This window comes from Penicillium solitum, assembly GCF_028829755.1.
Source record: "Penicillium solitum strain IBT 25940 chromosome Unknown utg000009l_segment0_segment0, whole genome shotgun sequence".
In the NCBI taxonomy this organism is placed as follows: domain Eukaryota; kingdom Fungi; phylum Ascomycota; class Eurotiomycetes; order Eurotiales; family Aspergillaceae; genus Penicillium; species Penicillium solitum.
The window spans coordinates 357,332-382,159 of record NW_027072128.1 but is presented as its reverse complement, the minus strand read 5'-3'; the positions used below and the strand labels follow the sequence as shown (position 1 = coordinate 382,159).

The 24,828-nt window shown below is 49.1% G+C and overlaps 9 protein-coding genes across 9 annotated transcripts; 6 read left to right on the top strand and 3 right to left on the bottom strand.

Moving 5' to 3' along the window:
• Positions 1 to 39: 39 nt before the first annotated feature.
• On the top strand, positions 40 to 1,959 carry N7455_011271 (3'-5' exonuclease; the record flags this gene model as incomplete). Its single annotated transcript, XM_040958905.2, has 1 exon — positions 40 to 1,959. The coding sequence occupies one exon, from the start codon at positions 40 to 42 to the stop codon at positions 1,957 to 1,959; it is 1,920 nt and encodes a 639-aa protein (XP_040810632.2).
• Positions 1,960 to 2,164: 205 nt separating this feature from the next.
• On the bottom strand, positions 2,165 to 3,415 carry N7455_011270 (uncharacterized protein; the record flags this gene model as incomplete). Its single annotated transcript, XM_040958824.2, has 1 exon — positions 2,165 to 3,415. The coding sequence occupies one exon, from the start codon at positions 3,413 to 3,415 to the stop codon at positions 2,165 to 2,167; it is 1,251 nt and encodes a 416-aa protein (XP_040810722.2).
• A 1,334-nt stretch (positions 3,416 to 4,749) lies between these two features.
• Positions 4,750 to 5,790, bottom strand: N7455_011269 (uncharacterized protein; the record flags this gene model as incomplete). The annotated part of the gene is made up of 2 exons (XM_040958844.2): positions 4,750 to 5,265; positions 5,320 to 5,790. The coding sequence occupies 2 exons, from the start codon at positions 5,788 to 5,790 to the stop codon at positions 4,750 to 4,752; spliced, it is 987 nt and encodes a 328-aa protein (XP_040810711.1).
• A 6,341-nt stretch (positions 5,791 to 12,131) lies between these two features.
• cyc8 (60S ribosomal uL3 domain-containing protein) lies at positions 12,132 to 15,054 on the top strand (the record flags this gene model as incomplete). The annotated part of the gene is made up of 6 exons (XM_040958841.2): positions 12,132 to 12,336; positions 12,397 to 12,683; positions 12,749 to 12,928; positions 12,982 to 13,074; positions 13,132 to 13,288; positions 13,352 to 15,054. The coding sequence occupies 6 exons, from the start codon at positions 12,132 to 12,134 to the stop codon at positions 15,052 to 15,054; spliced, it is 2,625 nt and encodes an 874-aa protein (XP_040810622.2).
• A 138-nt stretch (positions 15,055 to 15,192) lies between these two features.
• Positions 15,193 to 17,279, top strand: rpL3 (60S ribosomal protein uL3; the record flags this gene model as incomplete). The annotated part of the gene is made up of 7 exons (XM_065606625.1): positions 15,193 to 15,238; positions 15,690 to 15,735; positions 15,810 to 15,841; positions 15,924 to 15,981; positions 16,045 to 16,201; positions 16,286 to 16,959; positions 17,024 to 17,279. The coding sequence occupies 7 exons, from the start codon at positions 15,193 to 15,195 to the stop codon at positions 17,277 to 17,279; spliced, it is 1,269 nt and encodes a 422-aa protein (XP_065459791.1).
• A 400-nt stretch (positions 17,280 to 17,679) lies between these two features.
• Positions 17,680 to 18,623, top strand: N7455_011266 (uncharacterized protein; the record flags this gene model as incomplete). The annotated part of the gene is made up of 2 exons (XM_040958917.2): positions 17,680 to 18,202; positions 18,346 to 18,623. The coding sequence occupies 2 exons, from the start codon at positions 17,680 to 17,682 to the stop codon at positions 18,621 to 18,623; spliced, it is 801 nt and encodes a 266-aa protein (XP_040810726.2).
• A 1,298-nt stretch (positions 18,624 to 19,921) lies between these two features.
• Positions 19,922 to 22,195, top strand: N7455_011265 (SKN1/KRE6 family beta-glucan synthesis-associated protein; the record flags this gene model as incomplete). The annotated part of the gene is made up of 6 exons (XM_040958859.2): positions 19,922 to 20,562; positions 20,620 to 20,800; positions 20,856 to 20,957; positions 21,017 to 21,539; positions 21,598 to 22,075; positions 22,135 to 22,195. 6 exons carry the CDS (start codon positions 19,922 to 19,924, stop codon positions 22,193 to 22,195), a joined length of 1,986 nt encoding a protein of 661 aa, XP_040810701.1.
• A 793-nt stretch (positions 22,196 to 22,988) lies between these two features.
• On the top strand, positions 22,989 to 24,044 carry N7455_011264 (uncharacterized protein; the record flags this gene model as incomplete). Its single annotated transcript, XM_040958931.2, has 3 exons — positions 22,989 to 23,205; positions 23,333 to 23,529; positions 23,661 to 24,044. The coding sequence occupies 3 exons, from the start codon at positions 22,989 to 22,991 to the stop codon at positions 24,042 to 24,044; spliced, it is 798 nt and encodes a 265-aa protein (XP_040810728.2).
• A 557-nt stretch (positions 24,045 to 24,601) lies between these two features.
• N7455_011263 (uncharacterized protein) lies at positions 24,602 to 24,826 on the bottom strand (the record flags this gene model as incomplete). Its single annotated transcript, XM_065606624.1, has 1 exon — positions 24,602 to 24,826. The coding sequence occupies one exon, from the start codon at positions 24,824 to 24,826 to the stop codon at positions 24,602 to 24,604; it is 225 nt and encodes a 74-aa protein (XP_065459790.1).
• Positions 24,827 to 24,828: the final 2 nt, after the last annotated feature.

The window sequence follows — 24,828 nt, the reverse complement described above, 5'->3', positions numbered from 1 at the left end:
AAATTGGAAAACAACACATCAATTTCTCTTTTGTCTATCATGGCTTCACCCACAACAGCCGATGACAAGTTATTTATCTGTCCTGGATGTCAGAGAGGTGGCTTCAAAAGCATTGGTGCTGTCAAGGCTCATTTTGAGTCCAAAGGCCACAAACTTGCTTGCAGTCCATGCGACAGATCTTTTGGGAATGTAACGGCGTTGCTCAAGCACTCCCAGAAGCATGAAAAGCCCTTAGATGGTTCCGATCTCAAGTCTCTCAAGTCGGCAAAACCAGCACCAAAGAGCACAAAGGAACAGAAGTTCCAGGATCTTTCTGAGCTCTTGTCTTCCAAACCTACGAAATCAGCCCTAAAGTCCGTGAAATATAACAAGCTCCCGGATCTGTCCGAGTCTTTTGTCAAGCCTGCAAAGCCATCGTCCAAGACCGCGAAGGATGAAAAGTCACAGGATCGTTCTGGGCCCTTGTCTGCCAACCCTGCGAAATCCATTGCAAAGAAAACAAAACTTGAGAAATCCCAGGATCCTTCTGAGTCCGTCCCTGTCAAATCTACAAAATCCATCACAAAGAAAACAAAGCTTGAGGATTCCCAGGATCTTTCTGAGCCCGTGCCTATCAAACCTACAAAATCCATTGCAAAGAAAACAAAGCTTGAGGAATCCCAAGATCTGTTTGAGGCTTTGTCTGTCAAAACTGCGAAGCCGTTTGAGGCTTTGTCTGCCAAATCTGCGAAACCCAATCCAAAGAAAACAAAGATTGAGAAGTCCCTGGATCGCTCTGATATACTGCCTGCCAAGCCTGCGAAATCGGCTCAAAAGCGCACATCAAACCAGGCCCCAGCACGTGCTCCATTGAGTACAGAGGCTTTTGAAGACCTATGGAACAAGACCTCTGAATTTGACACCCCGAATGCGTCATCACTTGCCATCCAAAACGCAAATTACCATGTTCTGCTTGAGCCGCTCGAGCAAAGCTTGATCTTTCGCTACTTGTCGGCACGATGTCACTCGGAAACCCGTCTCGCCACCCGAGGCTTCACCTTTCGGGCAGGCTTGGCGGATGTCAACAGACGCCCGTCGAAGAAGCCCCCTCCGAAGACAGGACATTTCCGCCAGGTTCCTCGCTCCACGGACGGCTTGCCGAAAAGGAGAGCAATTGTCCTTGACTGTGAGATGGTGCAAGTCGAAGCAGGGCGTCGGGAGCTTGCTTTTTTGAGTGCAATTGACTTTTTGACTGGCGAGGTTCTCATCGACAATTATGTGCAGCCTAAATCTAGAGTCGTGAATTGGGATTCTCGGTTCAGTGGGGTGACTCCTAGTGCCATGAACAAGGCTGTGAAGAAAGGCACAGCCTTGTTTGGCTGGGAAGGCGCACGCTCGAAATTATGGGAGTTCATGGATAGCGAGACTGTCCTCGTTGGTCATTCTCTCAACAATGATCTTGACGTCTTAGGTATCATCCACTGGAACGTTGTCGACTCCTCTATCATTACCAGCGAAGCGGTGTTTTACACTGTACATGCCGGTGAACCACTCAACCGCACATGGAGTCTGAAGACCCTTACCAATGAATTGGTCAATTATGATATCCAAGTCGGGAAGCAGGGCCACAGTGCGCTGGAGGATGCGCATGCAACACGGGATATTGTGATATGGTGTCTGCGATACCCGGAACACCTAAAGGTATGGGCGGACAATGCCCGGGACCAAGAGGAGCAGCGCGCGTACGAGAGGGAGTTGCAGAGGTCGACAGAGGAGGAGGTGAAGGAGCAGAAGAGAAAACATGATATGGAGATAAAGATCCAGATGTTATCTCGTGGTGTGACTGGTTTGGATATCCATGACATTGGCCTATCTGATGATGATGCTAATGGCCCGGATACTTCTTTTGTCGACCATGATGCTGGTGACGTTGAATACGAATCGGTAACTATTGAAGCGGCCGCTGCTTCATTCTTTTGATACTATCTGTTAATTATGATATTATATGACAATTCAATTATAAGTGTTTAGCCGTGCAATCATTAGGCTATTCGCTGTTGCTTTCCTTGTCTTATATTCGACAAGGGATATGCTCCCGCAAAGCAATACGACAGAAGTGAATTCTATCTACAAAATAAACACCAGTCAAATTCAAAAATCCCCATGGCCTTAACAAAGCACAACTTCACAACCTAGAGGCACTGTTATACACAGTGACCACTGTCGTCATCGACACAGTTCGTGTCTCCCCGGCAATACTAAGAGAGGCCTGCCATATTATCGAGTGACTCAGCCTAGTATTGAAAGTGACAAAACTAGGCTGGATGCTAGCCAAAACACTGAGGCGCTTCCCATCACTCATCAGACCATCGTGTCTAAGAACAAGCCGAAGCATCCTCCCAATATCGACCGGTGTATCACTTGACCCAGCAAAAGTGACAATAGGATCCTTTCGCTGCTCAAACGCCTTCTCCAGACCCAAATGCTGAACAAACACATGTTCATCATTAGGAATCTTATAAAAGCTCTCCTCACTCGGTTTGAGCACAATCTCAACTTTCGAAAGAATACTCATCTTGACCGCAATAACATCAACCCGTTGCGCAACATCCCAAATAGCACTACTACTCCCATCCTTCCGCGGTATAACCCTGATAACAAGCGGAATCGGCGACGAACCATCAAGCTGAATAGCAACGGGCACACTCATCACAACCTCAAAGCTAAATCCAGGAACAGAAGATAACCCAAGAATCTTCCGCGTCTTCTGCATCAAAGATAAATCCACATCCCGCATCGACGGAAGCAATCGCTGGCTACGCACCCGGCTCACGATACTACACCGCTGCAGCGCGAACCGGATCCCGCCCGCGTCTACTGTCGGATAGCCTAGCGTGATGGGCGCTGTCGCACGTTGGACACGCCACAAGCCATTTCGCATATACCGCAGCTGCGCGTGGAGATAGTACTCGATGCAGACCTTTGCTCCGGTCCATTTGGTGGAATATGTCCCCGGTAACGGGTGCTGTGTGATGCAGTTTGCTTCTAGGGGGGTGAAGCTCTCCTCTTGTGTGTGGTTGCGGACTGCTGATAGTGAAGTTGCTTCGGGGATCTCAATTGAGAAGGGGATGTTGATCCAGTCGGTTGGGGTGCTGGGCGAGGCTATGTGTATAGGTCCACGTAACAAGGTTTGTGATGGAAGCTCGAAAAGCTTCCAGTTGCCGTAGGATGAGACTTTCGATGGGTAGCCTTCTGTTATTAGGCGGGCTCTTGTGCGTCCGATCAATGTAAGTGAGATCTTGGCATCTGGGGCCACGATGTGCGAGTGCCGGTTCACGCTCCCGATTATAGTGTCCCCTGCGGCATATGTCCATATTGGAGGTGCGGCAATGGATATATTGAGGTTAGGGCCTCCGGTTGTCTGGGTGGGATGCATGCTTCCATGGGAATTGGAGGGGAGGTTCTTTAAATGAAATTTGGACAATCTTGGAAGCAACGAGTTTCTTACATAACTCAGGGGGCAGAGGGAGCTGAAATATTAGCTAAATAAGATCCCTGGGAGTCACAAAGAAGAAGTTGTGAATTGTGGAGATATCTCTACAGGGATAGTCCTACGGTGTAGACGGGTGGTTCAACAAAGGCAAGCAGGGATAGTGAGAGGAAGTTCCCATTTTGATATGGGATACTACACAGTGATTGTAGGGGAGTAAATGTAAAGTCTTGTTCAATGAATGGTACATATCTGTACTGTTCGGTTTTTGTCAGCTCGTGTTAGCCTCGACTTCGTTTGTGACTTCATATGTATACGAAACCTATATTTCAGGCATATGGTCTTTCGAATATATGCTAGTCCTTGTCTGGCAGGGCAAAAGAGCATACTTGAAGACGATCACCTCAGGCTTTGTCAAAACCTTGTTCTAAGAAGGGGGAAAGACATCAAAGTAGAATCTTAAATTAAGATATAACATTCCTGATATCATCTTGGGTCAACTGGATCAGATGATGAACTATGTCGCAAGGGCAGAAACCGCATAAGCGGCCGACTATTCTTGTATTACCTACATAAATTGAAAGGCATGAGACAATCATCTGAAGCGATGACTTCCAGTTTCCCCTTTGACTACAAATACTTCTGGCCATCTACCTTGCAAGGATTGAGTGAAAGACAGAATCATATAGTGTCTACTTTAGGCAAATACCAAGAATCAAAAGCAATAAACCCGGGTATCAGATTCGCACTCGAGAGCAGTGCATACATACAACCTCCTCTCGCGGGCAAGTTTCATACATACAAATACAGTTCCAAGGCAGGTCGAGGATCCCCCACCAGCTCACGAGACAAGACAATATCAAAAGTCTTGAGTCGAGCAAGGGGAGGCACCAACCACACCCCGATAACCTGCAGAACACAAGAACAAAAAGGATACACGTCGAAATAATTTCGATATAACTGTGCGCCCGCCCAGACGCCGTGTAAAAAATAAAAGCCAATCCCAGACGCCGCGTGCATCAACGATGCAGAATGTGTATAGTCATAGCCACCAGGGACGGGGGTAATATCAGCATGTGAAGGGTAAAAGTAAAGTAAAGCGAGGTCATTCCACGTATTCCCGGTGTACGCCCATGTACCGAGAGGGGAGGGGAGGGTATCAATGTAGTGCGGGACAATATTTCAAGGTAAGGGGGAGTGATGCAGCTTTCGTGAAGCTGGCGGTGAGATGTATCACTGATTTGGCCTGCTTGATTCTGGCGGGCTCTTATTGGAAGTTATTATGATTTTCGGGCTTTGCATAGCCATGACCGCCACCATTTACAGACTCCCAGAACGGCGGTGCGGCCATCGTCCTTTCGCTCAGTGCCGTCCGGGTTACCCAGGACCATGGAGAAGACCCAGAAAAAGGCCGCCGTCCATGCGAACAGGAGGATCACAATGCTGAGTAATGGGGATAGGACCAGGACGAAAATTGAAGTAGTCACCGCGTAAACCTCGCTCGGCTCAGATATGACTGACGGTTGGTCTGAATCTGGCTCTGAGCGAATCCATTGGGTGGATTGGGTCGAGGATGATCGGTCTTCCACGGATGGTGGCTGCAAGCAAACGAGCCGCTCATGGATGTGAAGGACAGGAGAGAGGAGATCGCAAAGTTGTGATGCGAACGTCGTGGCGCGAAGGTATGAGGAAAATGAGCAGAGACGGAAAGGTGAGACAAGAAGTGCGAAGAGGAGGGCGAAGATTGTATATAGAGAAGCGCCGAATGAGTATAATGGAACGATTGTGAGGCGGAACTGTCAGGTTTTTATTAGTACATGAAACATTGGACCACTACATTGCGCACTTACCAGCATCAAGAGAGCATCTTGGCCCTCATTAGTGACTAGTTCGTCATCCGGGATGGCTCGTTTTCGGACACGGATTATGCTAGGGTTGGATTGTTCCCCCGACATTAATGACGGCCGGTCTGTCCAGCTGCTGGGGGCCCGCTCTTCCTTGTGTGCACCACTTGATGTTGAGCCGGCCGGAACGGAGTCTGTCTCTCGGATGTCTGCACCGGGCCACGAAGGTCCTCCCAGTGTTTGGTTATGGTATACACGGTGTGCCCGTGAGCCTGATGTGCGGGGACTGACGTCGCGGCTTGGTATGGGAGAGGAGGGTCGAGATCCGCCTACGGGGTGACCCAATATAGAGGATTGTTCTTGAGATCGACGGGTAGCCGGTGGAGGGGTGACGATCGAGCTGCGAGGATGTGTCGTTCCAAGAGGTCCCTGATCCTGATAGTAGGCGGGACTATATGACATCTCCGGTGACCGCATGTTGGGCAAGAAGATAAAAGCAGTAGGTTGAAGACGAAGCAAGAGTCGTATGAGGTAGACGCACAGAGGGCGACTATTGCATGTAGAATTCACCGCATGGTTTCCGTAGTCGTAATCCTTCGGGCATAGGGGGCTCTCTGTTGACAAGTCGAAGGGGGAAGGGGGCGGGCAGGAAGGGCGGAAGAGAGACTTATAAGAGACAACGGAGAGCCGCAGCCTGAAAGAGCGGAAAAGCCAGGAAAGCCCAGGAAAGGCCGTGCCAGACAGCGGAAGAGCATTTCCTGCTGTTTGCAGTCCCTCTCGCCAAGACGCCCAGATGCCGAGACCTTGGCATTGAGTCGAGCCTTGTATGGGGTACAAGTATCCTTTGTGGGTATCCTGCCGATCCTTTTATCTCAGATCCCGACCATGGCTATCTCAGAGCGTACACGATAACAGGGTAGGGTTGTGTCGGACAAGATGTGCAGTTGTCCTACTGTGAAACAGAAATGCTGAGTGGTCTGGTCAAAGGTGCAGATCGAATTACGAGATTTTACCACCCGCCAAGGCGCCAAGCAGCCACCGGACATGAGAAGTCAATAATTTCCGGTCTCTGATTGGTCGATGACGACAAGATGATCCGCGCTGAGACGAATCCTGAAGTCTTGGCGGTAACAACCATACGCACGTGATAATATGTATTACTCCTATTGCCCCATCTATATAATCTTAGAATCTCCCAAAAGTACATAGGTAACCTCTAGGGCTGTATGTTGTATGTATCTGAATTCTATGTGATTTAATACTCGCGATCTCACAGAACCTCACAGGGCTACGATATAACCCATGGATGTCTACCAAATCAGGGGCAACACAGTACCCCCCAAGGGAGGGTCAACGCCCAGACGCCGAGAGGTTGGCGGGTGTTGGCATTTCGATTTCGGGGAAATAAGTTTTCAGATTGTTCAATATCTCTTACCTAACTTTTGCCAATAATTGTCCTGAGTTTTGCCCAGGTGCATAGTGAGAGCCAAAATAGATACTCCGTACCTATCTTGATCCCTCTTGTCAGATCCCCCAGCCCTGACAGGAAGAGTCTTGGAAGTCTTGGCCTCCTGGTCCTTTCATTCCGCTGCCCCGTTGAGATGAATCCGATTATATCAACGAATCAGCGCCTCCGACATCCGCTTCAGATCCAAATTTTTCTTTCTCCTCAACAGATCTCAACTCTTGGCTTGTAGGATTTTTCTATCTGGATGCCTGGGCACTGTATACAAAACCGTATTCTCTGCTTGGCTGCCCGGGTGAGCGGTCAGGAGCGACTGATTGCGTGTTCTGTGCTCGGCAAACGTAACGTTGCCGCACTCCCGGTCAAGTCTACTGTTTTTCCTTTATTTACGGCTGCACGCTGTCCAACTAATTCCCCTTGGCTGTCAGTCTTTACTCAATCAACACGAGAATCATGTGCTTTTTTCTCAAATTCGGCCAGTGATCAACCATACAACTACCATTAGCCAAGCACGCAATGGCATGGCATGACAATGACAGGTGGCGAGTGTAGATCAATCACATTCCCCCAAATTTGGGTGCTATTCTAAACCACCCAATATGAGGGGTCGTGGTCTGCTCATGTGCTGGCTATGGACTACCGTCAAAAATTATCGACTCTTCCGATATTCTTCCATATCTCTCAAGTATCACAGATATCCGATCGACCACACTATCTACCTGTCATATTGGGCCGACTTGTATGTCATTCCTTGCATATTCCCCTGGGAAATGACAGGTACAACGTTATATATGAAGTCACCTTTCCCCTTGACTGCACGCAAACTCGAGGTCGCTATCTCCAAGAAAAATTCCATCTGAGCAGCTCTTCTTCCTGGCTCTTCGCTCATGAGGCACCAACCGCGCCCTACGGCACATATATCCAGCTTCTCTTCCGGAAATCATCCCTCATCCACATGGGGTGGTTTTCACTAATCTTTCCCGCACATTATCCATTAACCGCAAGCTCATCGAACTGCACCACGGACGAACCTCCACCGGCACTATCGAATCCCATAATGGATTGAAGACTTGAAATACAGATGCTTGGAAACAAATTACTAAGGTCGCCACTAAGATTTTGAACATCGGTTTGCCAATATTCGCCAACCTCGGCCATTTCGTACAAAGGTAGGTTGGGAGGTTTTGCACATGCTTATGCGCTCGATCCTCGATTCTCGGTACTCACAATCCCATTCACGGGTTCCAATATTGTACCGGCTCCCCTAGAGCTATTTGCTGCACATGTGCTTTTCTAGGCCCCTCCACTCATCTCAAGGTTCCTTTACTTAGCTTCTACGTCCAAACTAAACTGACAGTATGCCGACTTCGTAGATTAACATCGATATTCATGATCAGTTTTGCAATAAATGCGGTTTGGACTTAGTCTCTCAATGTACTCCGTACCATCATAGCTAATGCGTCTGAGCGTTCTTATTGTCCACGGGTACCTTTTTCTTCGTGTGCGTTGTAGTGTGGATTCTTTTTATATATCCATGCTTGATTGGATATAATATTTCGTGTTATTTTCTTGATACATATTAGAAATGCCAAAAATAATCTCCATGTCGCATATGGTCACGTGTCGGTTCATTAACAAGGTTGACTTGTAGGCAAAGTTGGAATTGAAACAAGGTGTTGATATTTAAATGGTTTGTCTATTTTTTGTAGGTATATATAGCGTGTTGTGTATTTAGACGTGCAAAAGAGGAAATCCAAACCAATGCCGAGTTGAAAAATCGGGTTCGCAGCAAAACATATATATGTTGTAATGTCAAGTTTATTTCGAATGCAAGCAATCAACAAAAAATACTAAATTTGAAGGTAGTTCGTTCATTCAAATACTCCGTAGTTCAAGTCGAAATATATTCCCTCCGTACTTATGTCCATCAAGAGATCTCATAAAAACTTAGGTTCCCTTATTTGTGGCTGACGGGGGCTTGCAGCCACAAGTGATCAAGATGTGACGGGCTAGATTTGGAAGTCCGCTAGCCGACTCCTACATCAATAACTGCTTGGTATTATTGGCTTAGCGGTACCTGAAAAGGACCTCCGGGCCCGCGTTGAAGGCTTGAGCCCGCCTGGGGTAACCCATGCAACCATGAGACCCTCCTGATCGCCTAAAACCACCTAACGTCAAATGATAAGCATCTGCATCTAGACATCATATATGACTAGACTTATATCCCTGTCCCATCGCCAACACAGAGCAACACAGACATGTTACCCAACAGAAATGTACCTCACACAAGAAACAGCATCTGTGCTCCCCCCACGTCCTTGAACCACGCATCTGCATCACCGAGCCCGGTTGGAAATGGCGCAGTGTCAGGCCAATCCCCCCCACGATCCCTATCTTATCAGTGATCGGGGAGGGTAGAAAATGGACGCATCTATTTTGGCTTTTGGTCTTTTTTCGAGGTCACACAAATCGAACATCTGTGTCCCAACTGGACCGGGCTTCAATCCCTGCGCTTTGCATTATCAAGTCTTGGCAAGACATGACTTGAAACCTTTATCTTTTTTTTTTTTTTTGTTGGCTTTGAGTTGCCTTGCTTTTTTATTTATTTTCCCTCTTATAATCTGACCATGAGGCAGATGATATCCACCGCGGGCAAATGGTGGAGGGTCTACCGTTGACCGTGCAGGTGAGCCACGTCCAAGAAGAACTCAATTTCATATGAAAATACAATCTGCATATGGCTTTGCGTCATGACTCTTTCTCTCTCCCGCTGATCAACTCGGAAGCGCCAGTGATTCATGCAATGTCAAGTCTAGCTTTGTTTTCCTGGCCCACACCCCCTGCCTCGATTCTAACTCTGGAATCGTGTCGCACGGTCATACCCACCGCCTCGGAGCATGGCGTCTGCAAAATCCCGTCGCAGGGGGTCTTGGTTCTTACTATTTATTTATGGTCTCAGGATAAATCATGGGCGTTCTCCACAGTGGACACAATGATGGGACCGCAGTGCAGAGGCATGCGCGCGGCTGATCTGTCTTTGACCGGGCCATTGCCGTGATTCCCGTGGTGCTTTGGCTTTTGACATGCTTCCGAGATTTGCAGTTGCAGCGAAGTCACTCTCTTTTGTTTTTTAAAAAATAATTTATACATTCTGTCCTGATTGACCCAGACTCGGCGAGAACATCCCAAGACAGCAGGGATTTAGATGGGGAAATGAACGAGAAAGAAGAAAAAAAAAGGGTAAAGGGTAAAATATACAGGCTGTTGACTCGGTCGGCAAGTTAAAATAATAAGCGGCTGTGAAACCCAGGAGATCTCTATGTACCTCCTAGTAGGAACCATAATAAGACAGTTGTCGACCGAGGCTGTTGGGAAACACCCCGTTTCACAACCTCCTAACGGCAGAGACGGCGGCTCGGCTAGCAAACCCTGATGGAAAAATTGAGGCCCACGCACAAGTGGAGCCCGTCATTGGGAGAAAATATAAGGTACACATGGTCTTTAATATGGCCACGTATGTTATATACACCGAGTTATACTATATATACTTTTGAAAGTAAGTAGGGAGACAATGGTATGTGAGTACTGTCCATAAGGGGCTACACTACTCCGTAATGGAATTTCCAAAGGCGTTGTCACGGTTGTCATATCCGGGAGTCTCCCGAGGTCCACTGAAAATGTAATCAAAGATCATCGAATCCACAAGTATGCACCAGCCACATGCACAGGGCCATTGGATATGTGGCTGAGGAAGTTTTAAAATTGAAAACTGTGGACACGCTAATCTGCTTAAAGCGGGTACAATAATGACGGAAGGGGCGAATATGCAAGTCAAGGTACCCTGCATGGTACTTTGGTACTTTACCAAACAAATTCATGGACTTGCAAGAGTCAAGGGGGTGCTTGGGATTGCGTACACGAAGTCCGGAGAAAAATGATGAGGAAAAAAAAAGAGAGGGGACACAAGGTCACTCGACAGCTGCACCCTGCACAGTTCCGGGTTTGGTCTGTCTGTGCTGGTCTTGCAGCCTATTGACGTATACAATAATTATATATATATATATATATATATTATGTACTCCGTACAGAGTATCTGAATAGAGATAGGTCGAATAAATAGTAAAAGGACTGGACAAAGAAAATCAAGTAAAACGAATATTTTCGGAGGTGGTCTCCATTCTCATTTGACGGAGGATTAAGTACGCACAGTACCTAAAAAGTGCTGGGCAAAAGGGGGGGGGGGAACAGGGATCTAAGAAAGCCAATGCGGCTGCACGGCCCTGTGGGCTACATAGCACCACGGAGCACAGTTGCACTAACGCACCTTAGAGGCAACCACGGGGGGAGTCCCCACTCGGCGTCTTTTGCCGGGGGTTTGTGTGTTCGTGTCAGGGAGACTGGGCATGATGGATTTTATTACAACGGCATTGAAAAATAAATTGGGTTTAATTCTAATACCTATAGAAGGTATATATCGAGTAAATAATTATAAAAATTCTTATATGCTTAATTCTTTTTTCATGAGATCATGGGTGGGTTTGGAAGATGGAGCCTAAAAAGGGAAAAAGAAAAAAGAAAAAAGAAAAAAGAAAAAAGAAAAAAAAAGGAAGAGAAAAGCGAAAAAAAGAAAAATCAAAAATCAAAAATCCCCCAAGAATTCCCAAAAAGGACAAAAAAGGACAAAAAATAAAAATAAAACGAGCATAACCGCCTCCAGATCTTTCTCCACAACGCTAAGCCGTTCCTGAGCGTCAGCTTGTATTAGATAATCAGTCGTGACGGCCGGGAGCTACCCAACCACTAGCGTCTCTTGGCGAATTTCACCTTTCCTGCCAGCCCCTCGACTCTTCCCTCTCTCTTCCCCCCTTAGGCTTTCGGATCATCCTCAATTCTGACTTCCCCTTTCCCCACTGTATCGCCTTGTATCTTCGCCTCTTTCTTCAATATCTTATTTTTCCCCTTCTACCTTCGCGCATCAAGCTCTACATAGCTGTGACCTCACCCGCTGCCCCCCGAGATTGTGTCACTGCCCATCTCGCGCCACTCATTTATCTTCGGGACAGCGCCAAGGTCTAGTCGATTTTGGAAAACCGCCGCCCTTCACTGCTGGATAGTGTCGCGTTAGGGACATTTGCTTCTTTCGCGACCCGTCCCTCTTTTTTCTTTTGCTCTTTTTCCTCTCGTGCCCATCGGACATTGCGCCTCAGGATTGGCGTGCGACATCACAAGAGTACACTTGACCAGTGTCTAATACTGGTGTGAAATTGGATTGCATCATCGTGTCGCAAACCTACCCCGAGAGTTCGGTCGCGACACGGTTCAACTCAAACCATACTCACGATTCTCGGGAACCATGTCTCACACTCAACCATCACCCACCGCGGGCGTAGCTCCTCACCATGCGGCAGCGCATCTCGCAGCGCATGCGCAGGCGCAGGCGCAGGCGCAGGCCAATGGTCACATGTCAGCAATTCCTGTGCAAGGTCAAAAGGGAGTCCCTTCTCTCACCACCGCACAGAAGATCGCCACACTCAATGAACAAGTCTGGCTTCAAATAGGTAAGGAATACTAGGCCATGTACTTAAAATTGGCGATTGCTGACAGTGTCTCGTTTGTAGGAAGCTTGACCGAACTGATGGGTGATCTCGAAGGTGCGATGAATGCCTACGAGCAGGCCCTGCGTCACAACCAGTGGTCTATCTCGGCCATGAATGCTATTTCATGCATTCTCCGGACAAAAGAGCAGTTCCCCAAAGCAATTGAGTACTTGCAAAATATTTTGAAGTTGGATCCGAGCAATGGAGAGACTTGGGGCAGCTTGGGCCACTGCCATCTCATGATGGATAATTTGCAAGAGGCATATACCTCTTACCAGCAAGCTCTCTACCACTTGCGCGACCCTAAGGTAAGCGGTTCCCCCTCATATCTTCCCTGAAATATTTAGTCGCTGACTCCAATCCCCCTCATTAGGAACCCAAGCTGTGGTATGGAATCGGTATCTTGTATGACCGCTATGGTTCTTTGGATCATGCGGAGGAGGCTTTCTCACAAGTGATGCGCATGGCACCCGACTTCGAGAAGGCCAATGAGATTTACTTCCGCCTGGGAATCATATACAAGCAGCAACAGAAGTTTAACCAGAGTTTGGAGGTATGTGAAATCTCTTGCTATGAATTTTGAGAGCTGTGGCTAATCCATTCTAGTGCTTCAAATACATTGTTAGCGATCCCCCACGCCCTCTGACCGAAGAAGACATCTGGTTCCAGATTGGCCATGTTCACGAGCAACAGAAAGACGTAAGTCATGCTTTCCTCCACTTTTGATTTCTTACCTCATGCTAATGAAACCCTCAGTTTGAGTCTGCTCAATCTGCCTACCAGCGTGTCCTTGAGCGGGATCCAAACCACGCCAAAGTTCTCCAGCAACTTGGATGGCTCTACCACCAGCAGAGCAATGCCTTCCACAGCCAGGAGAAGGCCATCCAGTTTTTGGAAAAGTCCGTCAATGCTGGTAAGTACACTTTCAATCCCCATCTGGATTGTATACATTGAAACTAATCAATCGGTTCCCTAGATAACAATGACGCTCAAAGCTGGTATCTCCTCGGTCGTTGCTACATGTCCATGGCGAAATACCCCAAGGCGTACGAAGCCTACCAGCAAGCGGTCTACCGCGATGGCCGGAACCCTACCTTCTGGTGCTCGATTGGTGTTCTTTACTACCAGATCAACCAATACCGCGATGCTCTCGACGCCTACTCTCGTGCGATCCGCCTGAACCCTTATATTTCGGAGGTTTGGTATGACCTCGGCACTTTGTACGAATCATGCAACAACCAGATCGCCGATGCCCTGGATGCCTATGGACGCGCCGCAGATCTTGATCCGAGCAACGTTCACATCAAGGCTCGTCTGCAACTTCTTCAGAGTCAATTGTCTGCTGGCACGGCTGGACAACAGCCTCCCACTGCTCCCGCGCCTCAGCCGCAGGATGTTCACCCTCAGGCTTATCAGGCGCCTGGCGTTGGTGCACCTCCAGCTCCTCAGTGGGGCGCCCCAGCCCCCATCGGTCCCCCTCCACAAGCTCCTGCTCCCCCGAGACAGATTCCTGACTGGAACCGTGGTATCAACGAGCTTCAATCTCAGAGCCAAGCTCCCCCATCGAACGGTCTTGACCAGCGCGATGTCCGGATCCCCGGTGCTCCTGCTCAGAGTCCTCGACAGGAGCCTGGTCGGGCGTTCCCGGATCCCCGTGGCGCGCCTCGCTCGCCAAAGATGGGTGATCCCAATGCCTACCCGCCGCCTCACACCCTACCTCAGCTTGGAAACGCTCCTGGTCCAGGCCACGAACGCGCTCCTAGTGGTGGCAATGCCTTTGGTGCCCCACGAGGTGGTTTGCCGAGTGGTCTGCCTGTCGCTCCTCCTGGCCCCCCTGGACCTCCCGGGCCCAATGGCGGTGCTCCTCCCCCTCCTTACCAGAATCGTCCTTTCAGTCCTGCTCCTGAAATTCGCCCTATTCGCGATGAGCGTCCCTCTTCGCCGGGCTCAGGATACCCTCTCCAACAGTTCCACCCCGGTCCTACCCTCTCCCCACAAGTTCCAGGTGGTAACTCCATCGCCTCTGGTGCTCCGGCCCCTGCTTCGGCTGCTACTGCTGCTGAGGCTGCCGCCCGTGATCGCGAAGATCGCCCCGCATCTGCAATGAAGCGCGGCCGCGAATGGGAGGCGGATGCTGGTCCAGTCAAGAAACATGCAAATGAAGAGAGCCGCGCTCGTCTGGATGACCAGAACAACCGCCGCCCGAGCCCACCCGCTCGCTTGCCTTCTCCTGGTGAGATGCAACGACGAAGCTCCTCAGAGGCTCGCCGCGAGGACGCCCGTCGTGCCAATGAGAACTACCACCCCTCAGAGGCTGCTCACCACCCTCCTACTCTGCCTTCGATCCAAGACATGCCTCCCCGCCCTTCTGCTGGCCCCAGTCTTCCCCCGATGGCCGAGGGCACTGCACCAGCACCCAACGCTCCGCCCCCTGGACCTCCTTCCGCCAACACCCCGGTCAAGGAAGAACCTCCTCGCCCCGAGGCTCCTCCTGCGCACGAGCCCCCCGCGCGCAAAATGGATGTTGATGAAGACTACGATGACGAAGTTGAGGAAGAAAAGAAGGCTGCTGCTGCTGCTTCCAAGGGGAGCCCCAACTGCAGCGCTGCTGGCAACCCAGCCAATGGCGCCGGAAATGCTCGTGCCAGTACTCCATCCAAGGTCGAGCCAACGGCGTAAAAACTCTTTCATCTCCCGGCCACAAAAGTGTGGTCTGGTTAAACCGGGCAAAAAGCCCCCAAATCTCTCGCTTCCTTGCTCCTCCCTGTCCTTCCTCTCTTTCAGTGTGTGATGTACGGTATGAATGTGCGAGTTACGATGACTACCAAGTTTCAAGCGCGTGCGCTGAAAATTCGTCATGTCTGTTCGTTCTCTTCTTTTTTATGATTTCTTAGTCTCCTTTCACTGTGAATTTTTTATGGTGCATTAGGCATCCTTGAAGCAAATCATTTGTTTGATACTCTGGAATTTGGTAGAGTAAATTTTATAACATCTCCTTTCTTTTATCATTAAAGTGTACACTCGTATAACTGTAACTGTAGCACTCTATATTCCGTATTGTATTTCGGTCTACGTTTCATTCGAGCCCACAATGTGGATGTCCTAAAACCATATTGCTGGCCGTTTGCCTTGGCAGCAGCAAGACCCATAAAAGTTATCTCAGGGCCCGGGAAAATCTAGACGACACGTGACAGGACCAGGGCTGGATTAGCTAATTTGGGTTATTGTGGGGTGCCTCAGGCTCTTCACCGCCAAGAGTCTCGCTTAGGTTAGCCCACACACCAAGCGTGCAAAATCAACTTCGACATTTCCAGATCGTCCTCCCACCACCTCGACGACTAACGATAACAGGGTCAAGATGTGAGTCTATCCCGATTGAAGATTCATATACAATCGCCATTGAATACAATTGCTGACCTGCTTTCGCTATTCAGGAGTCACCGGAAGTTCGAAGCGCCTCGTCACGGTTCGTGATCACCTTTTTCCTCGATATCGAAATTTCGAAATACGGCCTCTGTGTGTGAACAGTATACTGATTATATCTCCAGGCTCCCTTGCCTACCTCCCGCGCAAGCGCGCTGCCCGTCACCGTGGTAAGGTCAAGAGGTCAGTACTTTCTGAATGAGTTCGTGATTTGTGAATTTGTGCGCTGAGACTTTTTTGCGACAGCTTCCCCAAGGATGATGCCAAGAAGCCTGTCCACCTTACTGCCTCCATGGGCTACAAGGCCGGTATGACCACCATCGTCCGTGACCTTGACCGTCCTGGTGCCAAGATGCACAAGAAGGAGATTGTCGAGGCCGCCACCGTCATCGAGACCCCTCCTGTACGTTTTCCCCGTTGTGTGCGAAAGTGAAGGACGAAAAAAAAAAAAATCGACCGGGCCCTAACATGGATTTTTTCTTTCTAGCTCGTTGCCGTCGGTGTCGTCGGTTACATCGAGACTCCCCGTGGTCTCCGCTCTCTCACCACCGTCTGGGCTGAGCACCTGAGCGATGAGGTCAAGCGTCGCTTCTACAAGAACTGGTACAAGTCCAAGAAGAAGGCCTTCACCAAGTACGCCAAGTCCCACGCCGAGAGCTCCGGTGCCTCCATCACCCGCGAGCTTGAGCGCATCCAGAAGTACTGCACTGTCGTCCGTGTGCTCGCCCACACCCAGATCCGCCAGACTCCTATCAAGCAGAAGAAGGCCCACCTTATGGAGATCCAGGTCAACGGTGGCTCCGTCTCCGACAAGGTCGACTTCGCCCGCAACCTCTTCGAGAAGACCATCGATATCGATTCCATCTTCGAGAAGGATGAGATGATTGATGTCATCGCCGTCACCAAGGGTCACGGTTTCTCCGGTGTCACCTCCCGTTGGGGTACCACCAAGCTGCCCCGCAAGACTCACAAGGGTCTGCGTAAGGTCGCCTGTATTGGTGCTTGGCACCCTAACCACGTCCAGTGGACTGTTGCCCGTGCCGGTCAGGACGGATACCACCACCGTACTTCTTGCAACCACAAGATCTTCCGCATTGGAAAGGGTACCGATGAGGGTAACGCCTCCACCGAGTTCGACATCTCCAAGAAGCAGATCACCCCGTATGTTCCTCCCTGATACTTTTCTCCTCGTGTGTTTTGTTTCTTAATTCTAACATTTGTCCAGCATGGGTGGTTTCGTCCACTACGGTGAGGTCAAGAACGACTTCGTCATGGTCAAGGGCTCCGTCCCCGGTGTCAAGAAGCGTGTTATGACTCTGCGCAAGACTCTGTACCCCCAGACTTCCCGCAGGGCCACCGAGAAGGTCGAGCTCAAGTGGATCGATACCTCCTCCAAGTTCGGTCACGGTGCTTTCCAGACCTTCGAGGAGAAGAAGGCCTTCATGGGTACCCTCAAGAAGGACCTTGTGGAGACTGTTTAAGATGTTTAAGCCTATGGTTGGTGATAGTGCAACGTTTCATATTCAATAAAAAAGCGAATATCCTTCACGATTTGCATGTAGCTGTATAATTGTCTGTAAATTTATATAAATATATCTAAGGTGTATGTGGGAGAATTTTCTACCACGAAATATATCAATTTCTTAAATCGTTTCTTGGATCACCTATCACTTAAAAATGTATATGTCTGGTTCGGGTGTCTTGTATATATATTATATATGGACGTAGTACTTACGCACCCGAAATGTTGAGCTGCCTTTTTTTCCTTTCCCTAATTCTTCCTAATTCCTCCATATATCTGGTACATTATATACACTCTTTCAAACTCTTTGTTTGTTTAAATATACGATATTCCAACCCGACAGGCCGGTGGTGAACAAAATGCGCCAGTCCAAGGTCCATTGCGTCATCCCACACTTTTCGCTGCCAGCTTCAGCAAGAAACCGGGCTTTTCCAATCTCATCTTACACTTTACGATCAACCTTTCGAATTGAATACTGTCCACCTCAATACCGTCTCCAACACTGTCTATACCACCAACCGAGCCCAAGAACCCACATCCTAAACACAGAGCACCAAACCCGCCTCTTCCCCGCAACCGCAAGACCGCAACCACAAACCAGCTCTTCCCTCCCCACCAAGTCCCCCTTCTCAACCTCAACACAAATCATGTCCTCCGACGACGCATACATGTCCTTCTTGGACAAAGCCAACGCAGATGTGAGCGGCAGCGCTCCGCAGCAAGGGGCCGGCACCGTCAAAACCGAGACCGTGCACAGCTCCCTGTCAGTCCCAAAACCGCTGCAGTCCGTCGACGCATACTACATCTCCGATACAGACGAGCCCTTCGAGCCTGTGGCATTGAAGTGGGATGGTGCTGCCAAGGGCGCATGGCCTAGTGCTGGTATGTCCTGATCCTGATCCTGTCCCGATTTCATTTCCATTTCCTAGTTCCGCATCCTCCTTCATAGACTTGCTCCCTTGGGAAAAAACTCCAAGATAAATATCCTTGATCCGCCCTGCTAATCCCCACCTCCCTCACTGCAGACCAGCTCTCCTCTCTGATCTCCCCAGATACCGACCTGTCCCAGTCCATCTCCATTCTATCCCCCTCCTCCTTCGACCCGAAAAATCAATACTCCGCCGCCCTGGATGCTGTCCGCGCTGCGGCTGTCGAGAAAGATCCTGGTGCCGATCAGTCGGCTGCTGAGCTGAAGGTCTACCGCGTTGAACAAACCAGCACCAAGATCGAGTATTGGGTTCTGGCACTGCATGCGCCTGAGAGCCGTCTTGTCGGTTTGCGTGCTAAGGCGGTTGAGTCGTAGATGGTCAGGCTGTTCATATCCATAATGAAGAGAGCCCTTGGGAGTTTGTGTAGGGCATAGTTTGTATTTTGCTATTTGATATGTAGCTGTTTATTTCATCGAAATACGATATTTTATGAGAAAGCATCGATGCACATCGGTACGGGTTTCTTGCTGCCTTGTTCTTTGACATTGATAATATTGGCACGGAATGGATAATCAGAGGTTTCAACCTACTATGCCCTTGGTGTAAGGTGGCCCTGACAGCGTTTGTTCGGGATCTGTCGCATTCTTCAGGCCCGATGAGTTGGAGTTTGGCAGGACGCGTGTCAATGGCTGTGCAAAACAGGTTGAATTACTCATTTAACCTTGAAGGGAACAACTGTGGCAATAATTCTCGTAGCTACATGTTTTAGAGAAAGTAAAGAAATTAGATACATCCCTCATGTTGCGCTGGTAGACCGGGGTCTCGGGCCATGTCTCTCATCTTTCCCCGCCCTTCGCTTCAACAACTCTCCATCTATACAGAGCAACCTTGAACTGCTATTATTACTACATTTGAAATCTCTCCAGGTTCATGACCATGTCGATCCCTGAATTCCGGCCAGCATTCAGGGCGGGCCATTCCTCGGGCCCTGGGAAGCAACGGGAATGCCGCACCCTAGAATAGCCCTACCCAGGGCGTGAGAGCTAGGGTAGAGCTTCAAAACCACCAGTCTGCTTAAATCAATTGAACCTGACAGTCAATTGTATACACAATATGGCATTGTGTCATGGAACAGAGTGTTGAACAGTATTTTACAATTATCCATAGTCTATCATAAAGACCCGGGAAGAGAGAGAGGCCTAGACATACCACTGGTTGCCCCCTTGGATCTGTGTCATTCCTGTCTCCTCGTGAACCCAAACAAGACCCCTCGGGCCATCTAGGCTCTTCTTTTCTTCTGTGGTTTTGGCTTTATTTCTCCGTTTAGACTCTGTTTGTCTCTTCTATCGTGTCGCCGAGGGACCTTCGATGCTATCCGACCTGCCGTGTCCGTTCTTTCGCTAAACATCGCACTCATCAACTGTGCAGTATACCTACCTAGGTCCTCAGTCCTTACCGTTCAGATATATAGCGAAATCTTCGTGTGAAGAACCGGAAGAAAGAAGAAGCAGAACAACCACATCGTCATAACAACCTAGCCCACGGATTCCACCAACGACTGAGGCAAAAAGGCTGTTCTCGCGGCAGCAATCGAAGATAGATAGCAAGGTTTTGCCAGTGCAGAGCAAACGAGCGTGTCGGAGTTGTCCAGAACTTGAAAATCGACAATAAAATGTCGGACCACGGATCTGATGGGTCTGAAGGGAAGGCGACGCCTCACATCCGACTCAATTCGGGACGGCAAGATCCTTTCCTTCAAACAAATGAGGGCTACGCACCTTTGACGTCGCGGACATTCCCCCGACCCTTGACACCACAGGGCCCCGACACGCCCACGGCGGTTGGCGCTCAAGGGATGGCAATTTCACCATACGGAGCATCAAATGTCCCTGAGTCCTCGGAATTCCTGTTGCCTCCGAAGTTGCGGCCTACACAGGGACATGGTGTGAGTGATACTGATCGGCCCCGGTCTCCGGACAGGTGGTCTGCGGCTCGCTCGAGTATCAGCTCCATCAGTCGTGAGAGCACCTTCCCCTTGGATCCATTCCATGATTCGAGGGCGCCTTCGCACGCTGGTAGTGAGGAGTACGATGTCAACACGCAGACTGTCTCGGGGAAGTTCAATATCATGCCTACTGATGGGTTGTTATTGTTCCCTGAGGATGTGGAGAAGGATGACTACATGCATAACCCGGACCCAGCGGACAAGGATCGAGATTGTGATATCTGGAATCGAAGGGGTATTTTGAATGTCGGTGGTCTGGCAGTTTTCACACTAGGTCTTCTGGTGCTTTTCATTGGCTACCCACTCATGTAAGACATTGTTGGCTTGTTTGATCATCTCTACCCTTGGCTAACCAGAAATCACAGAACTTGGTTGACGGGCTTCGCAAAACATCCTCATGGAGTATGCCACCCCGCAGACACGTTGTGTTTGGATGTTGGGGAACGCCCACTGTTGGAAAACCTGCGGAAGGGCTTAATTGACCCAGACACACCGAAAGAGGCACACACCAAGAAAAATGCCAATGGGAAGGAGATGAAGCTAGTGGTGAGTTGTTTGATATGTCGTTAACAACGACGAGTGGCTGACGTTTCGATTGCAGTTCTCCGACGAGTTTAACATGCCCGGTCGAACATTCTTCGAGGACGATGACCCGTACTTCCAAGCAGTCGATATGTGGTACGGAGTAACACAGGACAAGGAGGTTAGTACAAACTGTGTCCAAAAAAAAAAACCTACGGCTCAAACACTGACACTGCCTAGTGGTATGACCCCGACGCAGTAACCACAGCAGATGGCACCCTCCAGCTTCGATTTGACCACTTCGAAAACCACGAGCTAAACTACCGATCCGGTATGGTACAGAGCTGGAACAAGCTCTGCTTCAAGGGTGGTCGTCTCGAAGCCAGCATGTCCCTCCCGGGTGATGGACATGTCGAAGGTTTCTGGCCTGGTTTCTGGGCAATGGGAAACCTGGCTCGCCCTGGCTATGCTGCTACTACCGATGGCATGTGGCCATACAGTTACCATGACGGCTGCGATGCAGGCATTACCCCGAACCAGAGTGCTCCTGATGGTATCAACTGGCTGCCTGGTATGCGGTTGCCTGGATGTGCCTGTCCGGGCTCTGATCACCCGACTCCTGGTACTGCACGCAGTGCTCCAGAAATTGATGTCATTGAAGGTAGCACTGCTCCACTGTATGGTGACAGCGGTCCCTACGTCGGTAGTGCGTCGCAGAGTCTACAGACTGCGCCATTTGATTTGTGGTACATGCCTGACTATGGTGAGTATCTTTCGAGCTTTCCATTATGCAAAAAATCCACTAACTAAGCAAACTCTAGACTTCGCCGCCGTTTACGACTCACGCGTCACCGAAATTAACGACTACCGAGGCGGTGTCTACCAACAAGCCATGTCTGGCCTAACCAACCTAAACCACCGCTGGTACAACGGAACCGAATACCAAACCTACTCCTTCGAGTACACACCAGGTGCACAAGGCGAGGTGACATGGTTCGTCGGCGCCGAAAAGACCTGGACACTGGACGCTCGTGCCATCGGGCCTAACGGCAATATCGGGCAACGCACGATCCCACTCGAGCCTATGTCGCTGATCATGAATATGGGTATGGCGGATAACTTCGCGCCGCAGAATAAGAGCATCATTGATTTCATGCCTGCTATCTTGCGCTTCGACTATGTCCGAATCTACCAGGACCCCGATGATGAGAGCGTTACTTGTGACCCGCCTGGTTATGAGACCACTAAGTATATTGAGAAACATCGCAAGGCATACGATAATTGGAACTTTACGACTTGGTATGTTTATCACCCTGGTTTTGTATTCTTATTTGCGCTTTACTAACATTGAATCTCAGGGATGCGGCTGGGTACCATTGGCCTAAAAATTCTTACATGCACGACTGTCCGGCTAATTAGATTATTACTTTTTCTTTTTTTTTTCACTTTGTCTCCTAAACTGTTGGTCGTTTTAGCGGCATTGTTTTCTGGCGTTATTGGGTTTTTGGCATCACACTATATTTATTTTTGCCATTCATCATTGGTTCAATACAACCGTTTGGTTCTTTTCACTTCTTCCTTGTAGAGCTTGTATTATATCTGTCCCAATGATAATATTCTGAAAGGATCACTGTCTTGAACAATATTTAGGACTAACTTCAGATCGCAATATACCTGATATCCACTAAGCCCAATTAGGGAGTTCAACACCAGCAGTTTGGCCAAATTGCCATTGTGAGTCCTCACCGCCTACTTGATATAGCCACAGAACCGGGACCCACCCCAAGAGGGCACAAGGTTATCTCGTCAACAAGCTGAATCCTCTATATCTCGACATCTGTCTGAAGTGCTATGACTACGTATGTTTGAAACTCCTTATTGAGGTGAAAATCCTTTCCCGTCAACTCCTCTCCGGAAGATGACCAGTCTCTCGTTCACTTACCACCAATATCTGTTTCTCATCGCTGACACTGGCTATAGATCAATCCTGGGATCATACAACAAGATATACATGAAATTATCTGTTAATCACAGACGTGAACTAGAGCCTACCACAGACACCTTTTATTAGGTACTTCCATTCTCACTACTCATTGGTTGCACCTCGTCATCCAATCTCTGACTCCACACCACCACATATCAACTCAAAAGACCCTGTCTCAGTCTGCTTTTGATTTACCACTGAGTTATATCCTATCTCACTCTCTTCAAAATGTCCAACCAACCCGTACACATCATTTCAGACACGGAATCTGAATCCGAATCTGATGGCGGAATGCAACTCGATGACCTGGACCGCGCCGACGGTATACCAATGTTCGACATCGGTGAAAATGGAAGAATTCCAAACGTGGACGGGATACTAATGCCCCGCCCTCCATCAGATGATGATGTTTGGGGCTTGAACACGTCAAATGGATCAGACACGGGTGTGTATCCCTTTTCCCTTTCCTAGTTATCAAGTCCAACTACGAAGGATCCACCATTTATCTCTCTCACCTGAACCGCGTGAATCCAATAAAACCACAAGTCTACAAAAGCTAACACCCCAAAAAGGAAGATTCAACGCCCGCGCCCAAAACCCCCTCACAACACCATACAACCGCGCCGGCCCAAACGGCACAACAGAACCCGAAACCGCCTTTGAAAAAGACGCCCGCACACGCTCACATCTCCGCGACGAAAAACACGCCGCACTAGCCGTCCTCATGGACAGTGAGTTATTAGTTACATATGCGCTTGCTTCACGAGAAGTACGTTGACAACCATACCATACCCTGTCTAACCTGACTTAAACCTAACCTACCACATCCCTTCCTTCCCTTGAATCCAGTGCCAAACCCAGCCATACTTACAGATACAATTAATATTAACAAAACAAAAGACAATCCCCCAAACCCGCCGTCGCTTCCTGGCAAAATATCTCGCCCCCAGCGACCCAGAAAAAGCAGAAGAACTCTACGACCCGCGGTTCTATATCGCGCCCGATGGGAAGGGCGGGGAAGGGTCGCTTATTCGTGCTCGGTTTCGGGAGGTTATTGGGAATATTAATGATCATAATTGGCATAAGCCGGCGCATTTGAGAGCGATGGATGCGAAGAAGGCGAGAGGTGGTGGTTCGCGGTCCCATGGGGCTTCGGGGTCTTCTTCTGGTGCAAATTCGCCGAGGAGGGTTTCTGGGGGTGTTGGTGTGGGACTTGGAGGGGGGGCTTCGTTGGTTGGGAGGGGTTTGGGTCGGAGGCAGGAGGATGAGGATGAGGATTTATGAGTTATGAATTGATGGTAGTTCTTTTTCTTTTTTTTTTCTTTTTTTTTTGAGCGTGCTGGTTCTTGCATGGTTGGATTTTATTGTGGTGGAATACTTTTGACTACAGGTTATCTAGGTACTACTAAAGACGGATATGATACTATAATGTTTGTATTCGCTAAAGCAGATTAAAAGGAAAATACTATACAGAGAAGCCAAATCGACGACAGAATCACCAGCCCAGAGAGGATGAGGAAGAGAACAAAGGAAAGAGAAAAAGGGGTATCATCGAGAGGATCCAGAAAACAGAATAGCTTCACTGGGGGGTTTTTTTTGTGTGCTCTTCCTCTTTTCATCTTTGGGATATTACCCGAGAGTCTCAGGCGACGCGGTGGTACTGCAGTCCAACTTGTGAACTCATCTTCGCATTCTTGATGGAGCAGCTGATCACAGATGTAGCCATCCAAAATATCCAAATCGGAGGAAGGGATTAAACAAGACGAGAGATATAGAGGAACCAATGAGAAGACAGAAAGTAGCCAGGACCAAAGCCAAGGCTAAGCCAAGTGAGGCACGTCTTACATCTGTTCCTCCTCTCTTCTCCGCTTCTCCGAGTGAAACAGACTCTCCATGTCTCCTACTTGCTTACGCTCTGAAACCTCTCGGCTGAGCATGCGAGCGTAGTGGGCCTGGGCATTCATCAGTGTCAGTCCTCGAGACGGCGTGGGTTTGTATTCCGGGTCATTGTAAATTGGGTGGTGCAGGCGGTGCGAAGTGGTGATCCGGATCCGACCGTCTCTCATGA